At 41.0% G+C, this 12,167-nt stretch overlaps 3 protein-coding genes across 4 annotated transcripts in view; 1 reads left to right on the top strand and 2 right to left on the bottom strand.

The window, feature by feature from the left end:
• The window catches only part of RB195_002776 (uncharacterized protein), a gene marked incomplete at both ends in the record, with an annotated part of 30,795 nt that overhangs the window by 11,460 nt on the left and 7,168 nt on the right, over positions 1-12,167 (bottom strand). The window contains 4 exons of one of the 2 annotated variants that reach the window (XM_064200177.1): positions 3,783-3,827; positions 8,563-8,647; positions 9,097-9,176; positions 9,249-9,393. In XM_064200177.1, the coding sequence (XP_064056059.1) occupies positions 3,783-3,827; positions 8,563-8,647; positions 9,097-9,176; positions 9,249-9,393 (355 nt within the window). Of the gene's footprint in view, positions 1-3,782; positions 3,828-8,562; positions 8,648-9,096; positions 9,177-9,248; positions 9,394-12,167 lie in introns of those variants that run through there. The other variant, XM_064200179.1, reaches the window with a different exon arrangement.
• On the bottom strand, positions 157-723 carry RB195_002778 (uncharacterized protein; the record flags this gene model as incomplete). The annotated part of the gene is made up of 1 exon (XM_064200182.1): positions 157-723. The coding sequence occupies one exon, from the start codon at positions 721-723 to the stop codon at positions 157-159; it is 567 nt and encodes a 188-aa protein (XP_064056061.1).
• On the top strand, positions 2,444-2,710 carry RB195_002777 (uncharacterized protein; the record flags this gene model as incomplete). Its single annotated transcript, XM_064200181.1, has 1 exon — positions 2,444-2,710. The coding sequence occupies one exon, from the start codon at positions 2,444-2,446 to the stop codon at positions 2,708-2,710; it is 267 nt and encodes an 88-aa protein (XP_064056060.1).

The raw sequence follows: 12,167 nt of genomic DNA, 5'->3' as shown, positions 1-12,167 counted from the left end.
TTTCGGCTACATCGCCTTCTTCAGAGCCTGAAAAGGGGGGATTTAATCTACAATTTAAATGACCAACCTCTCCACAACTAAACTGATAAACTCCACGCCTACTTTCAATCACCAATTTAGCGACTACACTGAGTGCTCACCTTAGATCGGAGACGCCTAGCATGGATCGCTGACTGGTCGATCACGATGGCGAATGGTTCGAATGTCACATTCGGATCGGAAGAACCATTCGAGATATGGCACGAGTTCCCGCGTTATCGTTTCACCGGCATACTCGTCGCCACAGTTCGTGCACGAAATCAGGTAGATGACCCCAGGTCCCAAGCAGTCCCCTGGTCTACCTGTGGGACAAATAATACAATTCGGTGTTGTACAGATGGTATCGTACGAACGATTCCAAACTAGCTGACGTTTCAAATTGTTCGGTGATACTTCAATGACCGAAACGGAGCTGTCCAGGTCTGCTCTACTCAGACACCGCCTAATGGCAGCGCTCATTTCATCGGAGATGTAAGGAAAGCAGAGGGGTATCCTATCTGTGGTGGGGTTTTCCAATTGCCGTGCTCGTTCACTTCGGTATCGTCTCGTTTCAGACGTTCGGATTTCATAACCATTCGAAACAGCAATTTCGTGAGCCAAAGTTAACAATTCCTTTCTCTCCTCAGGTCCACTACAAACGGTTCTTGCCTTGCGGAACATGTTGTTAAGCATACCTTTCTTCATATGAAATGGATGAGCAGAAAGAAAATGAACCAAGATGTTTCTGTTACTGGGCCTACGATACCATTTCGTTTGGTACGTACCGTTTGAGATGCAAACCTGGATGTTCAGAAAAGGAAGCCAGTTGCCCTGTGGTTTCTCCCTAGCAAGTTTTATGTGTTCGGACTGTCAGTTCAACAAGCCAAAACATTTGTCCATCTCCGCTTGGGTGGCGCAAATGACAAAACAGTCGTCAATGTACCGAGAGTAGAACAGTGGACGTAGTTCCAGAACAGGTGCTTCAATTTTGGCCATAAATGAAATAGCTAAGGTGGGAGCCAATCTCTGCCCCATAGCCTAACCTCTAAGCTGTGCAAAGTAATTCCAAGACCATCTAAAGATATTGCAGTCGAGGCACGCCTTGAGAAGAACCATCAATTGGGAGATTGACAATCCGTGTAAATTGATGGTTCTTATGTTTTGTTTAAGCAGTTCGAACATAGCCTGTATCGCAGAGTCATTAGATACATTCGTATACAGTGCTTCGACGTCGAAAGACTCCATGGCACAGTCTCTTGTCAGGTGTGCTGCGCGTAGGTGGTCTAGGAACATACGGGTATTTGTCAAATGGGCAAGTAAATGGTTCAATACTTGCGCAAATATTGTGTTTAGGAACCACCCTATCCTATCCGTAGGACCTCCTACACTACTAATTATAGGTCGCTGCTGGCATTTTGGATCGAAGTTAAAATCCTAAATTGAACCGCAAGGGCGAATGTCTGACGATAACACGGGAACTCGCGCCATATCTCGAATGGTTCTTCTGATCCGAATGTGACATTCGAACCATTCGCCATCGTGATCGACCAGTCAGCGATCCATGCTAGGCGTCTCCGATCTAAGGTGAGCACTCAGTGTAGTCGCTAAATTGGTGATTGAAAGTAGGCGTGGAGTTTATCAGTTTAGTTGTGAAGAGGTTGGTCGTTTAAATTGTAGATTGAATCCCTCTTTTTCAGGCTCTGAAGAAGACGATATAGCCGAAACGTTAGCCAATAAATTTATTTAACAACCTCGTGTACAGCTTATCAAACTCGATACTACTATTACCCGAATGGTTTTTAAAGAAATAAAAAAGGATAATGTCTAACGTTAATTAGTCAGGTTGGGATGCGCCACCACGTCCTCTTCAATTAACTCCAATAACTATCCCATACAGTGACTTGTGAGAGATAGTTAATGTGTCAAATCAGTGTTTTTATCTTCCCATACAAATCTGGTACCAGTTTAGCCTCTATTAGGCCTTCTCTCCTGTTAATGACATCGATAGCGATATCATTAGCAGGAGAGAAGGCCTAGTAGAGGCAATTGTTGCTGCTTACTTCGACATTGTTGATAGGATGTTAATGTTTGGGCGAGATTTGACCCAAATTTTTATACCACCTATAAATGAACGGCCTTCACTTTCTGATGTAATAGTTGACTCTTCTCAGCATGAAAGTGAAAAGTGAAAAGTAGTGAAGGTGTTTCCATAGTACCATATACAACCTGATCGTGTAGCAGTGGTGTCAATTGCTGTTTGTTGCCTGGAATGGAATCGCTGCCTTCTGCCAAATGGACAAACAGTAACCTCAGCGTTCACGCTCACCATGGCCGATGGAAATCGCACGTCTCTAATGAAACCCCAGCAAAAAGAAGCGCAGCAGCCCATGGTCATTGATATTGTTTCACATGGGATGAAATTTCAATGGCTCCGAAGTGCACCCTAGAGGCCATTGAAGGTTTGATATGTGGTATCATGCAGAACGACAGACCATTCGGCGGAAAGCCATTCATCATTGGAGGCAATTTTCTGCAAGAGTTGCAAATAGTCGAGCAAGGACAACACGACCAAATCACGCTTCTGCGCAATTTTGACGGTTTGGAACGGGATGCGATTAAGAGCAGAGACTCTCGGAAGCTATGTGCTTGGCTATCGTTTTGTTTGTGGAAGTTGAAGAAATCAGTCAGCTGATCAGTAATTGAGAACTAGTGGGAAAAGCAGCTTAAATCCCGACAGCGAAGAAGGCAATTTCCCTTACGCCTTGCTTTTGTAATGAGTATGAACAAGGATCAGGGATAGCCTTAATAAAGTGTGAGTGCACTTGCCGGAAGACGTTTTTAGTCACAGACAACTCCACGTGGCTATTTCCCGAGTGAGGTCGCCTGCCATAGTGAAGGTTGGCTTCGGTTGAGCGCTTTAGTGAAGAACATTGTGTACAACGATATTCTGTTATGAGGTGACTGTAGAGATGAAAGACAAGCCAGAAGTGAAACGAGCCAGAAGATACAAAATGATTGTGCTACTATTATTAACATCAGGATTGTTATTATCGAAAACATATATTAGGGCAAAAATCAACGTAAACGGTGCTCAATGTACTTCAAAAAGTGTGTTCCTCTGTTTTTGGAAGTAGATTAAACTACTTTGCTTTCTTGCGGTTTTCATAGCAAAAAGTCCTCCTTTTAGATAAAGTTGAGAAGCATACACTAGCAGAGAAAAAAAGATGACTACTAAGACTGCAGTCGCATGAATCATTTAACTGCACTGCTGTAATTAGTTCCACTCTACTTTTGCATAACATTTTACGTTAGAAAATATCCTACTACTTTTAGATTCCTTGACAAGGTTAATATAAAGCTGCATGGTGATCATGACTTGTACCGATCAGAATGAAGTTTCCTACGCTTTGCTCCTAGAAATCAAACTGGAATTGTCTTTTGCAAATTGATTCTTCGTGCACACCTGTCATACACAAAAAACTCTTGAAAACCGGTATATTCCTAATCCGAATTCCTCTACAATGTTATACCCATATTAAAAAGCATTGATTGAGTTCTTATGTTGTGCTCTCAGATTTCTCAAGAAACACCTCAACATAGAGATCAGGAAAGAGGATCATTTCTGCTTATTTTCTTCCGTCGTTCTGTTAAGTTATTGACATTGTAGGATTTTATTTCAGGTGGAATGAAAATAATGGATGGATAGAAATGCAGGAGTAAATATTTCAATGTATTGCACTTTTCCTGTTTCTCTTATTGTTCCGCTATGGTGCCGATCCACGTGCAGTTCCGGAATTGTCACCTAATTGCTGAATAAGAAGCCTATTGATTAGTCGAATACTTCTGATAACTTAATCACTTTGACTCTAAAAAAAACGACAAATGTGCGAGCGAAATGAGAACATTGAAAACTCTGAGAGTCCAGCGCAGGGTCAACTGTGAATGGGACACGACCCTCTTGAATACACCCTCCCTCACTCCTTCTTCTTCTTTTTCTTTTTCTCCAATCGTGCTGTGTCAGTTCTAGGTTGCTGCCAATTCAATATATTGGGATTATTGTGTTTTGGAAACCAAAAATCGAAAATTAGCCGAAGAAATGGAAAAAGTGAAATTCGGTAGCTGACAAAAGAGAAGAAACAGCAAGTAGTAGAAGAAGAAAATTCGGTCAAATTTTGTTGGAGTATTGGTATAGAAATATTTTCATTTTCATTTTAAAACCTATGAAACAATTTTAAATACTGATTAAAGCAAATAATACGACGAAAGGTTAGCGCATAGGCAGAAGAAAAAACTTCAAAGAAATGGCTTGAAAAATGTACCAGCAAACTGCTTTCGACTGGCCAATGACGTTCTGTCGTTGAGACAGAAGATTGTCTCAGAAAGACAGACCACGCCTTTTTCTCCGCCGCTGTCGACAACATCAGGTCACTCCAAACTTCACAGCCAACAAGCGAATTCACGAGATAAACGGTGTTGCCAAGGGATGCCGGTAGATGCAACAAATCGAACAGCGACTGTTATGTATGACATTGAAGACTAGACGGGGGCCATATGCTATCGTTGTTTAAAAAGTGTAACTATAAAAAAGAATGTTGTGACGTTTTGTGCCGGGGCGCATTTGGAGGAGAATAGTGGGTGGGTCAAAGTCCATTTGTGATTGCATTCGCTGTAGTGCTAGATGTAGAATACAGGAAACGTTCAGACGACTGATAGAGCATCGACTACACCAGAAAGCTAGCGAGTCTATTAGCACGACCTCTATGTGTTCAGATCACAACGGCACCAATGCTATCAACAACAATGTACAAGGTTCATTTAGTGTTTTTGTGATTGGTGATGCACACCTCTCAACTGCGGCGGTTTCCCTTTTTAATTTCGGCCCTACTTTTGCGCCTACTCAATCAATAAGTCCGGGATTATCACGCAAGTTCATAGGCAGCCTCCAATTACCCAATTTGGTCATGATAGGTTGCGACTGAGAGCAAAAGAAAAAGAGGGGACTCGAGAAAAGAGAACTGCGAGTGCGAGTAAGCAACCTTACCCTCCATACCTTTTCCACGCGTCATGTGTAAACCTTCAGATCCTAACCTGACCATAGATGGGAAGTTTAGACTGTTTCCCACATCCATATACTCCACATTGGAGCGTTCTTTGAAAAAAAAAACCACGTAGATTTGAATCTCTATATTGTCCGACGCCGAGGTCTACATTAGATTCGCAATCTTTGTGCAGCTGGAAAGATCAAGCTCTTCGTTAGTGATAAGGGAGCGGAATTTGTTGCCTTGTCACATGAACTAGACATAGCAATAACAAGGGAACGTCTTGAGAATGACACTATGTGATCCTCCGCAAATGAATTTAGAAAGCAATATCGCCATCTGAACCGGGTATAGGTTGAAACAGCGGGAACAGCACGGCTACCAAAGAACCTTTTACACGTTTCAAGGTTGTATTACCTGTACACCTTCTATACTTTTTGATAGAAACTCACAAGCTCTCTTAAAACGATCTTCATTTAAATAATCCACGTGACTTTAAAGTGGAACCTATAACAAGTGGTATTGGGGGTCCCCAGATAGAATTTGCTGGCTGCTTAACATAGTCCTAAGTCAGGTGTTCAGATATTTCCCTGTCTACCTTAGTAGCTAAAACTACTTTCTCAGAAAAATTCGTAGTACGTCGTCGTCCAAACCCAAATGTGTCATAGAGTCCTTTGACGTTATGTCGCCCTATACGAACGTGTCCAACGATGTTGCGATGCAAGCAGTTTACAAACTACTCACGCAGCACCAGGCTCCATTAAACCTGTACGAAATGAGCATTGGGCAGGCCATGGCGCTGATAAACGAGTGCCTAAATTATTCTGTTTTACGATAGTCGGGACAATACTATCGACAACTTGAGGCCTGGCTAAGAGAGAAACGATGGCACCCACTCTCATCATTGTCTTCATGTCAAAAGTCGAAAACTCTATACAGGATCGCAAACCACTTCTGTATTGTCGTTACATAATTATTGTTGCGTTGTTTGCTCAACACAGGCAGAATTGGATGAGTGCTTCAATGTTCTCAACCACCAATGTCTGTACATTAAATTCACATGGGAGAAACCAATAGACAATGTTCAGATTAAGGAGCATCTAGATGGACTCGCAAAATCTAAATTCACTATCCCACTTGAAGCACACCGTAGAATATGAAATCCGAAATTGAGGTGGAAGTTGCGATACTGTCATTCGAGTCCGAGATAGTAGATCCGAGAACACTAGGGGCATTTTGGATAACCGTGAAAAGTCCAAAATTGAAAAAAGAACAGAAAGGATGAGTGCGTTACGATCACGAACGAACTAGGTGTGTGTGCGGGTTTTGATCTACGGAGTGGGCCGTCAGATTCCTATTAAAAAAAGCCTTGATTCATAGTTGTTTCGTGGTGCTCCGTTACGTTCCCAAATTTTAGCAAATGAGGTAAGCGCTAGCAGATGTGTTTTCCTTTGAGTTTGCTGATCGTTTGAATGTTTTTTGTAGGGTGATGAGACTTGGGAGGATAAGTCACCTATGGGCATGATATTAAATCATGCCAAAATTCAAGGCCAGTCGAACATGGGCACTAATAAAAAAAACGACTAAAAAATCAACATTTTGTTTCAGTGTGGAATGGGACGATTCAGGTTCGAAGGTACGAGTCAAATTTCTGCAAAAATGTAATAAACCTAAAACCACTTCTAAAAGTTGAAGAATTCAACTATACGTAGTTTTCAGCAGTTTAAAAGTGGATTTAATAGGATTCATTGACCAAAAAAGCTCAGATTCTGTGCAGCTTGTTAGGTTTGGGAGATCGCGCATAACTTCTGCAATAAGACGACCAAAAGAAAAATTCTAGGTAGTTTTTCATGAAAGGATTGCCCTACAAAACTCATACCACTGTTCCTTTCAACCTCCTATTCTTAGTGGAATGCAATGGGACTGGTGAAATGCTGGAATGGATTTAGATGGGACGAGATGGAAAAAGTGCCATTTTTCATCAAAAATTTGGAAAAACGGTGAGGCCCTGAGAATCATGCGATGTATCATCGCGTATAGAAAATCTTCTGCCACAATACCTGAAAGGGACCTGCATAGCACTAAATTGCTCTGAGTTATGAGAGTTTGTTCAAGATCATATCACTTTTCGGCGCACCAGCAAAAATCGGGATCTTGTGATGTGCTCCCATTTGAGAAAAGCGGAGCGGCGTTTCAAGAAATTACCCATATAATGGTATAAAGGGATTAAGGAAACCCCCATAATAGGGAATTTCTCTTTCTTGTCCGTCTGGTTCCTCCAAATTTAGATGAAAAAATCCGAAAATATCGAAAAATTTCAAGTTTGCTTCATCTAAATTCCAAAAAAGCTAGCAGGCGGAAAAAATCAGCGATGTGACTTTTCGCAGTGCAAATCTTTCTCTATAATAAACCACCTAAAACATTTCTCTCACGAAGTTACTTGCGATCTCCCAAACCTAACAATGTGCACAGATTCTGAGCTTTTTTTGGTCAATAAATTCCATTCTATCCACTTTTGAACAGCTGCAAACTATGTATAACTAAATTCTTCATCTTTCAGAAGTGGTTTCGGGTTTCCAACTCTTTTGCAAAAATTTGACTCAGCCGGGTGTCGAACCTATGAGGTCTCGTTGTTACATTGTCAACAAGTTACACATTTTTAGAACTTCCACCAACAAACTTTTGCGGCTTCCATGTTTCTGTCCTACGTTTGGAACTTAATAACCTAATATTTCGTAATGTACGTAATCATTTAATACTGCGAAATATTTTGTTATGGTTATCAAGTTATCCTCTATCCTCCATTCACTACTGTTCACCTCGCACCCCTTACGATCCCTTCTCCCTTTAAGACCCCCAATGGGAAAGTCCTATCACACGCTTGACCTTGTTCCGGACAGTCACACTGCTCATATGATAACTCAGGAAGGCACAACGGTAGTAGTGTAGCACCGCGTTTCCTTACATCTTTCGAATGCATTTGAAATTAGCCAGTGCATGACTTCAGAATTTGTCAAATACTCAATTACTTATATTTGAACTCATTCTATAAGGAAGGTGCGGCACACCAAGAAACAGAAAAGTCTATGGAACACTTCTGGAAGTATAATCTGTTAATCTACGCTACATTTGGGCAACACCGAGGTGCAACAAACTCTTGCGATTCCTTTTAGTACATTACTGGCAACATCACTCTACCATTTTGTCAAGGATTTGAAGTAGAGCGTACAGTGTCAGCCCCACGTCGGAATGTTTTTCCGATTCAGGTTTAAAAACCTCACTTCCGAAATGCTTCTAATCAGTATACGTTGGATTTCGTCCTAAATAAAATTCTACTTGAATATCTAAGTAGAAATTGGAAGAAAAGTCGGTGAGTGGAGTAGATTTGGTTAGAGCTATCGAGTCTCGTCAGCATCGATTATCCATTGATGGCTGGGATTAGTTGTGGTGCCACTATTCGTTTTCTTTTGCTTTTCTGAATAATTCAGTACAAATTAAGACTGACATCTGAAGGGGCAGCTTCAGCCTTTTTTCCTTTCTTCTCCTCGGACAAATCGCCCCGACTGCTGCCTGGATCAGGCTCACTGGTCCTGAATACGAACGTTCGAGGTTTTACTGTCTTGTAGTGGAGATTAGATGGAGAAAACGATGTTTAAGCAACGAAAATTTGAGGGAACATGGAAAAGAAGAAGTTGATTTCTCACAAACAGAATTACGAATTTCATAATATTTTGCTGAGACTAACTGAACATCTTATGATCTTTCATAAATACTTAATGGACTAAGCGCAAAAAGGAAGACAAAGACAACTTCTGCGTGTTCTGTGAAATGTTCATTATTGCAATAGTGGTTTTCTGATCTCTGAACCTATGCACTTCAATCTATATGGTTCGTACTCCCTGTATCTATATTAGAGCTGCAAAGAAGGCAGAATTTGCTTATTCCCACCAATAGACTTGTTCATGGACAAATTTAAAAATATTTTTCATATTTTTTTTCGGATTCGTACTTCCCCACACGAGAGTAATGTTTCACTTACGGCTTCTCTGGACGCGGTGAGTGCTGCTTACTTAATGTATCCAATTCATTTTTGTTGAATATGCGGCTTTCTTCAGTGTACTTAAAAATATAGAAGCATGTCAGCTGAACGTGTTGAGATGTCACACTAGGGCAAAAAAAGTTCCAGCTTACTTTCCCATTTATTATCTCTTTGATTTGATCTATAAGCCTAGGAGGGTCCAAAAACATCATCAAAGCGAGTAAAAGCTTGAAATCGTAATAGAGAGGCATTTTTTCGAATCCAGTGTCGCATATGGTGAGTACTCCAAAAATACACCTGAAAATTTTGGTAGTTAATGTAGTGTTGATTCTCTCACGTCGCCTTACGCAATGCAGACCCATCCATTGAATAGAAGGTGAATACTCCAAACTTTACAAGAATTTCGAGAATATTTTGACTGCACACTCGCTCTTTTAATCTTGCATAAAAGTAACTTTAGTAAATCATATATTTTTTATTTCGGAAATCATTGTAGTATAAATCTGTCGACATAACTCGTAAATAATAAGGAGTGTAAAAGCGCAACAGTCTACACTATGAGGGTATAGCTGCTGAATTGAAACAAACCTCGCTAGTTAGTTGAAAAATGATGACAAATTTAAATTTTTATCAAGTGTAATCGTACCGAACACTATTATGAATTCGGGATTTAAAGATCGAGAACATCCGCACTCAAACATTCAGCTGCACCCGTTCACAGCATCTTAAGGTAAGATTTTTGAAACCACATCACCGATATCTAAACAGCCTGAATTTAAAGGCATCACCCCACGAATCTGAGGTGGTGCAGATTTTAGGTGGAGTATTCTAATAAGGGATAGTAGATTGTGGAGAGGAGGGTGATTCCGTCCATTTCTTCCTAATTGCCTTAAAAACGGCCCAGAATATACGGCTTCAATCGTTCTGACGCGCTATTTCCCACAAGGAGTTCGATTGGAGCGCACCAGCCTTCTGCACGCGCTGCACTTTCCGGGCCGTTTTTTCCGGCAATTAGGAAGAAATGGACCTCTTCATAATCTACTATCCCTTATAAGAATACCCCACCTGAAATCTGCACCACCTCAGATTAGTGGGGTGATGCCTTTAAATTAGATGTCTGATCGAGAACTTCCTGATGATGAAGATACTGATTAAAAAAGGATATTGATAAAGTTATTGATGGGGAAAATGCAGTTGTTCCTCTGGACAATGAATAGATACTGTGTATCTAACCTAATTAATAAAGTAGAGGTCAGTTTTGACACTTTCAGTATTTGGCACCCTTAGTTGACCCAAGTCCCGGTGCAAGGCTGTCGGCACTGGCTCAGGCTGCCACTACTGTTCCACTGAGCATTTCCTTCAATAACCTTTCATTTTGCTTCAAAAATGACACGTGCACAATATTTCGAACTTCCATCCTACCACGACGTAATTCTCTGTAACGCCTTGATTTCACCTTTTCCCAGGTGGCGAGATATAAGACCAATATTACAATCTAACTTATGAGGGCGTGTGTAGTGTGGCGTTCCGTTTAGTTCCGCTGCCTGCACGATCGAGGTTCGAATCCGCACTAGTGGTCACCAAGCCTCTCATCTCTGCGGGGTCGTTAAATTGGTGCCAGACTTGTCTGGGAGGATCAAAACACTGGCTAGTTACACGTTCGTGAACCTCAAACGATTCTGAATTGAAGTGGTGGCGTATCCCAAACGGACTGATTAACGCCAGAAACTTTATCGTTTATCTTTATTACTGCATGTTAGTGTGTATTGATCAGTAACCATATCATCACATGTAAGTTAATAAAGAAGATCAGTACAAATCTTGGCTACAGCTCAAACAAATCAATCAAAGCTACGTAGTAATCACACCATTTCATGCAGCTGTTTCGAAGGTTAGCAAAGTTGAGCAAAGTAAAAGGTCTATATTTGTATCCACATTCGTTTGCATACATATCTCGAGTGTCATGCCCGCAAATAAAAAAGCGCAAACATTTCAAAACAAGGATAATTTTTGGGCTGGTTATAGGAGTTCTCGTAATTATAAAAGTTAAATTTCAAAAGTTATGGAAAAGTTACAAGAAGAGTCAAAACGACATGAAGCGCGGTGCAGTTGCGTAAGCCGTTGCGCTCGAAGCAGTGCAGTGGAGCACAGCAGTTTCGATCGAGTGGGGACCTTTGTTAGCACCATCCATTGCTGCAGTTCGCACTGATCCTATGTGATTCCAATCGCCATCTTCATCGCGAGGCTTCGAGCAAGGCCGCTAACGTAACTGCACCGTGCTCCATGTTGCTTTGACCTTACTATACATTTCCAGCAGAAATCATTACCGACGTAGCTCCTTCCTCAGGGAATCTGTTCCAACAGTGACCCTTGTTTTGAATTGTTTACGGTCTCTTTATTTGTAGGCATGCCACTCGAGATTTCTATGCAAGCGGATGTAGATCCAAATAAAGATCTTTACTTTGTTTTAACATTGTAAACATTCAAAACAGTTGCATAAAATAATGCAATTACTTAGTAAAGTACTTACTTAGTCGGTACACAAAAGATGTTTTATTAGGCTTATATCTCGGCAGCAGTTAAAACTTGGAATTAAAGTGCTAGAGAGGTTTAAGTTCAATGTTCAAAAGTTTTTGGATTTTTCCATGCTCCATGGTATGCCTGTAAGTGAAAAAATCATAATAAGTAGCTTAAACCAAGAAGACCATGTAAACGATCACACGTGGGGCAGAATCTCCTAATATAGTGCTGCATTAGTAATTATTTCTGAGGAAGGCATAGGTTCCCTTTCATTTAACGTACCATTTTTGAAGCAAAATAAAAGCTTTTCGAAGGAAATGCCCTGTGAAACGGTAGCGACAGAATAAGCCACTGTCGACAACCTTGCACTGGGACTTGGATCAGCGAATACGGGGTACGACATATGAAAGTGTCAAAATTAACCTCTACTTTATTTACACCCTTAGCGCTTATGCCGTATATATACGTCACAGAGTGCACTTTTTGTATAGACGCGCATAACTTGGGAAGTTAATGAAGGTGGATACACAATATTGGTTTGCCACCCAGCA

Source organism: Necator americanus, chromosome IV, assembly GCF_031761385.1.
Source record: "Necator americanus strain Aroian chromosome IV, whole genome shotgun sequence".
NCBI lineage: Eukaryota > Metazoa > Nematoda > Chromadorea > Rhabditida > Ancylostomatidae > Necator > Necator americanus.
The sequence above is the reverse complement of the archived record's forward strand: the minus strand, read 5'-3'. Positions and strand labels throughout refer to the sequence as shown.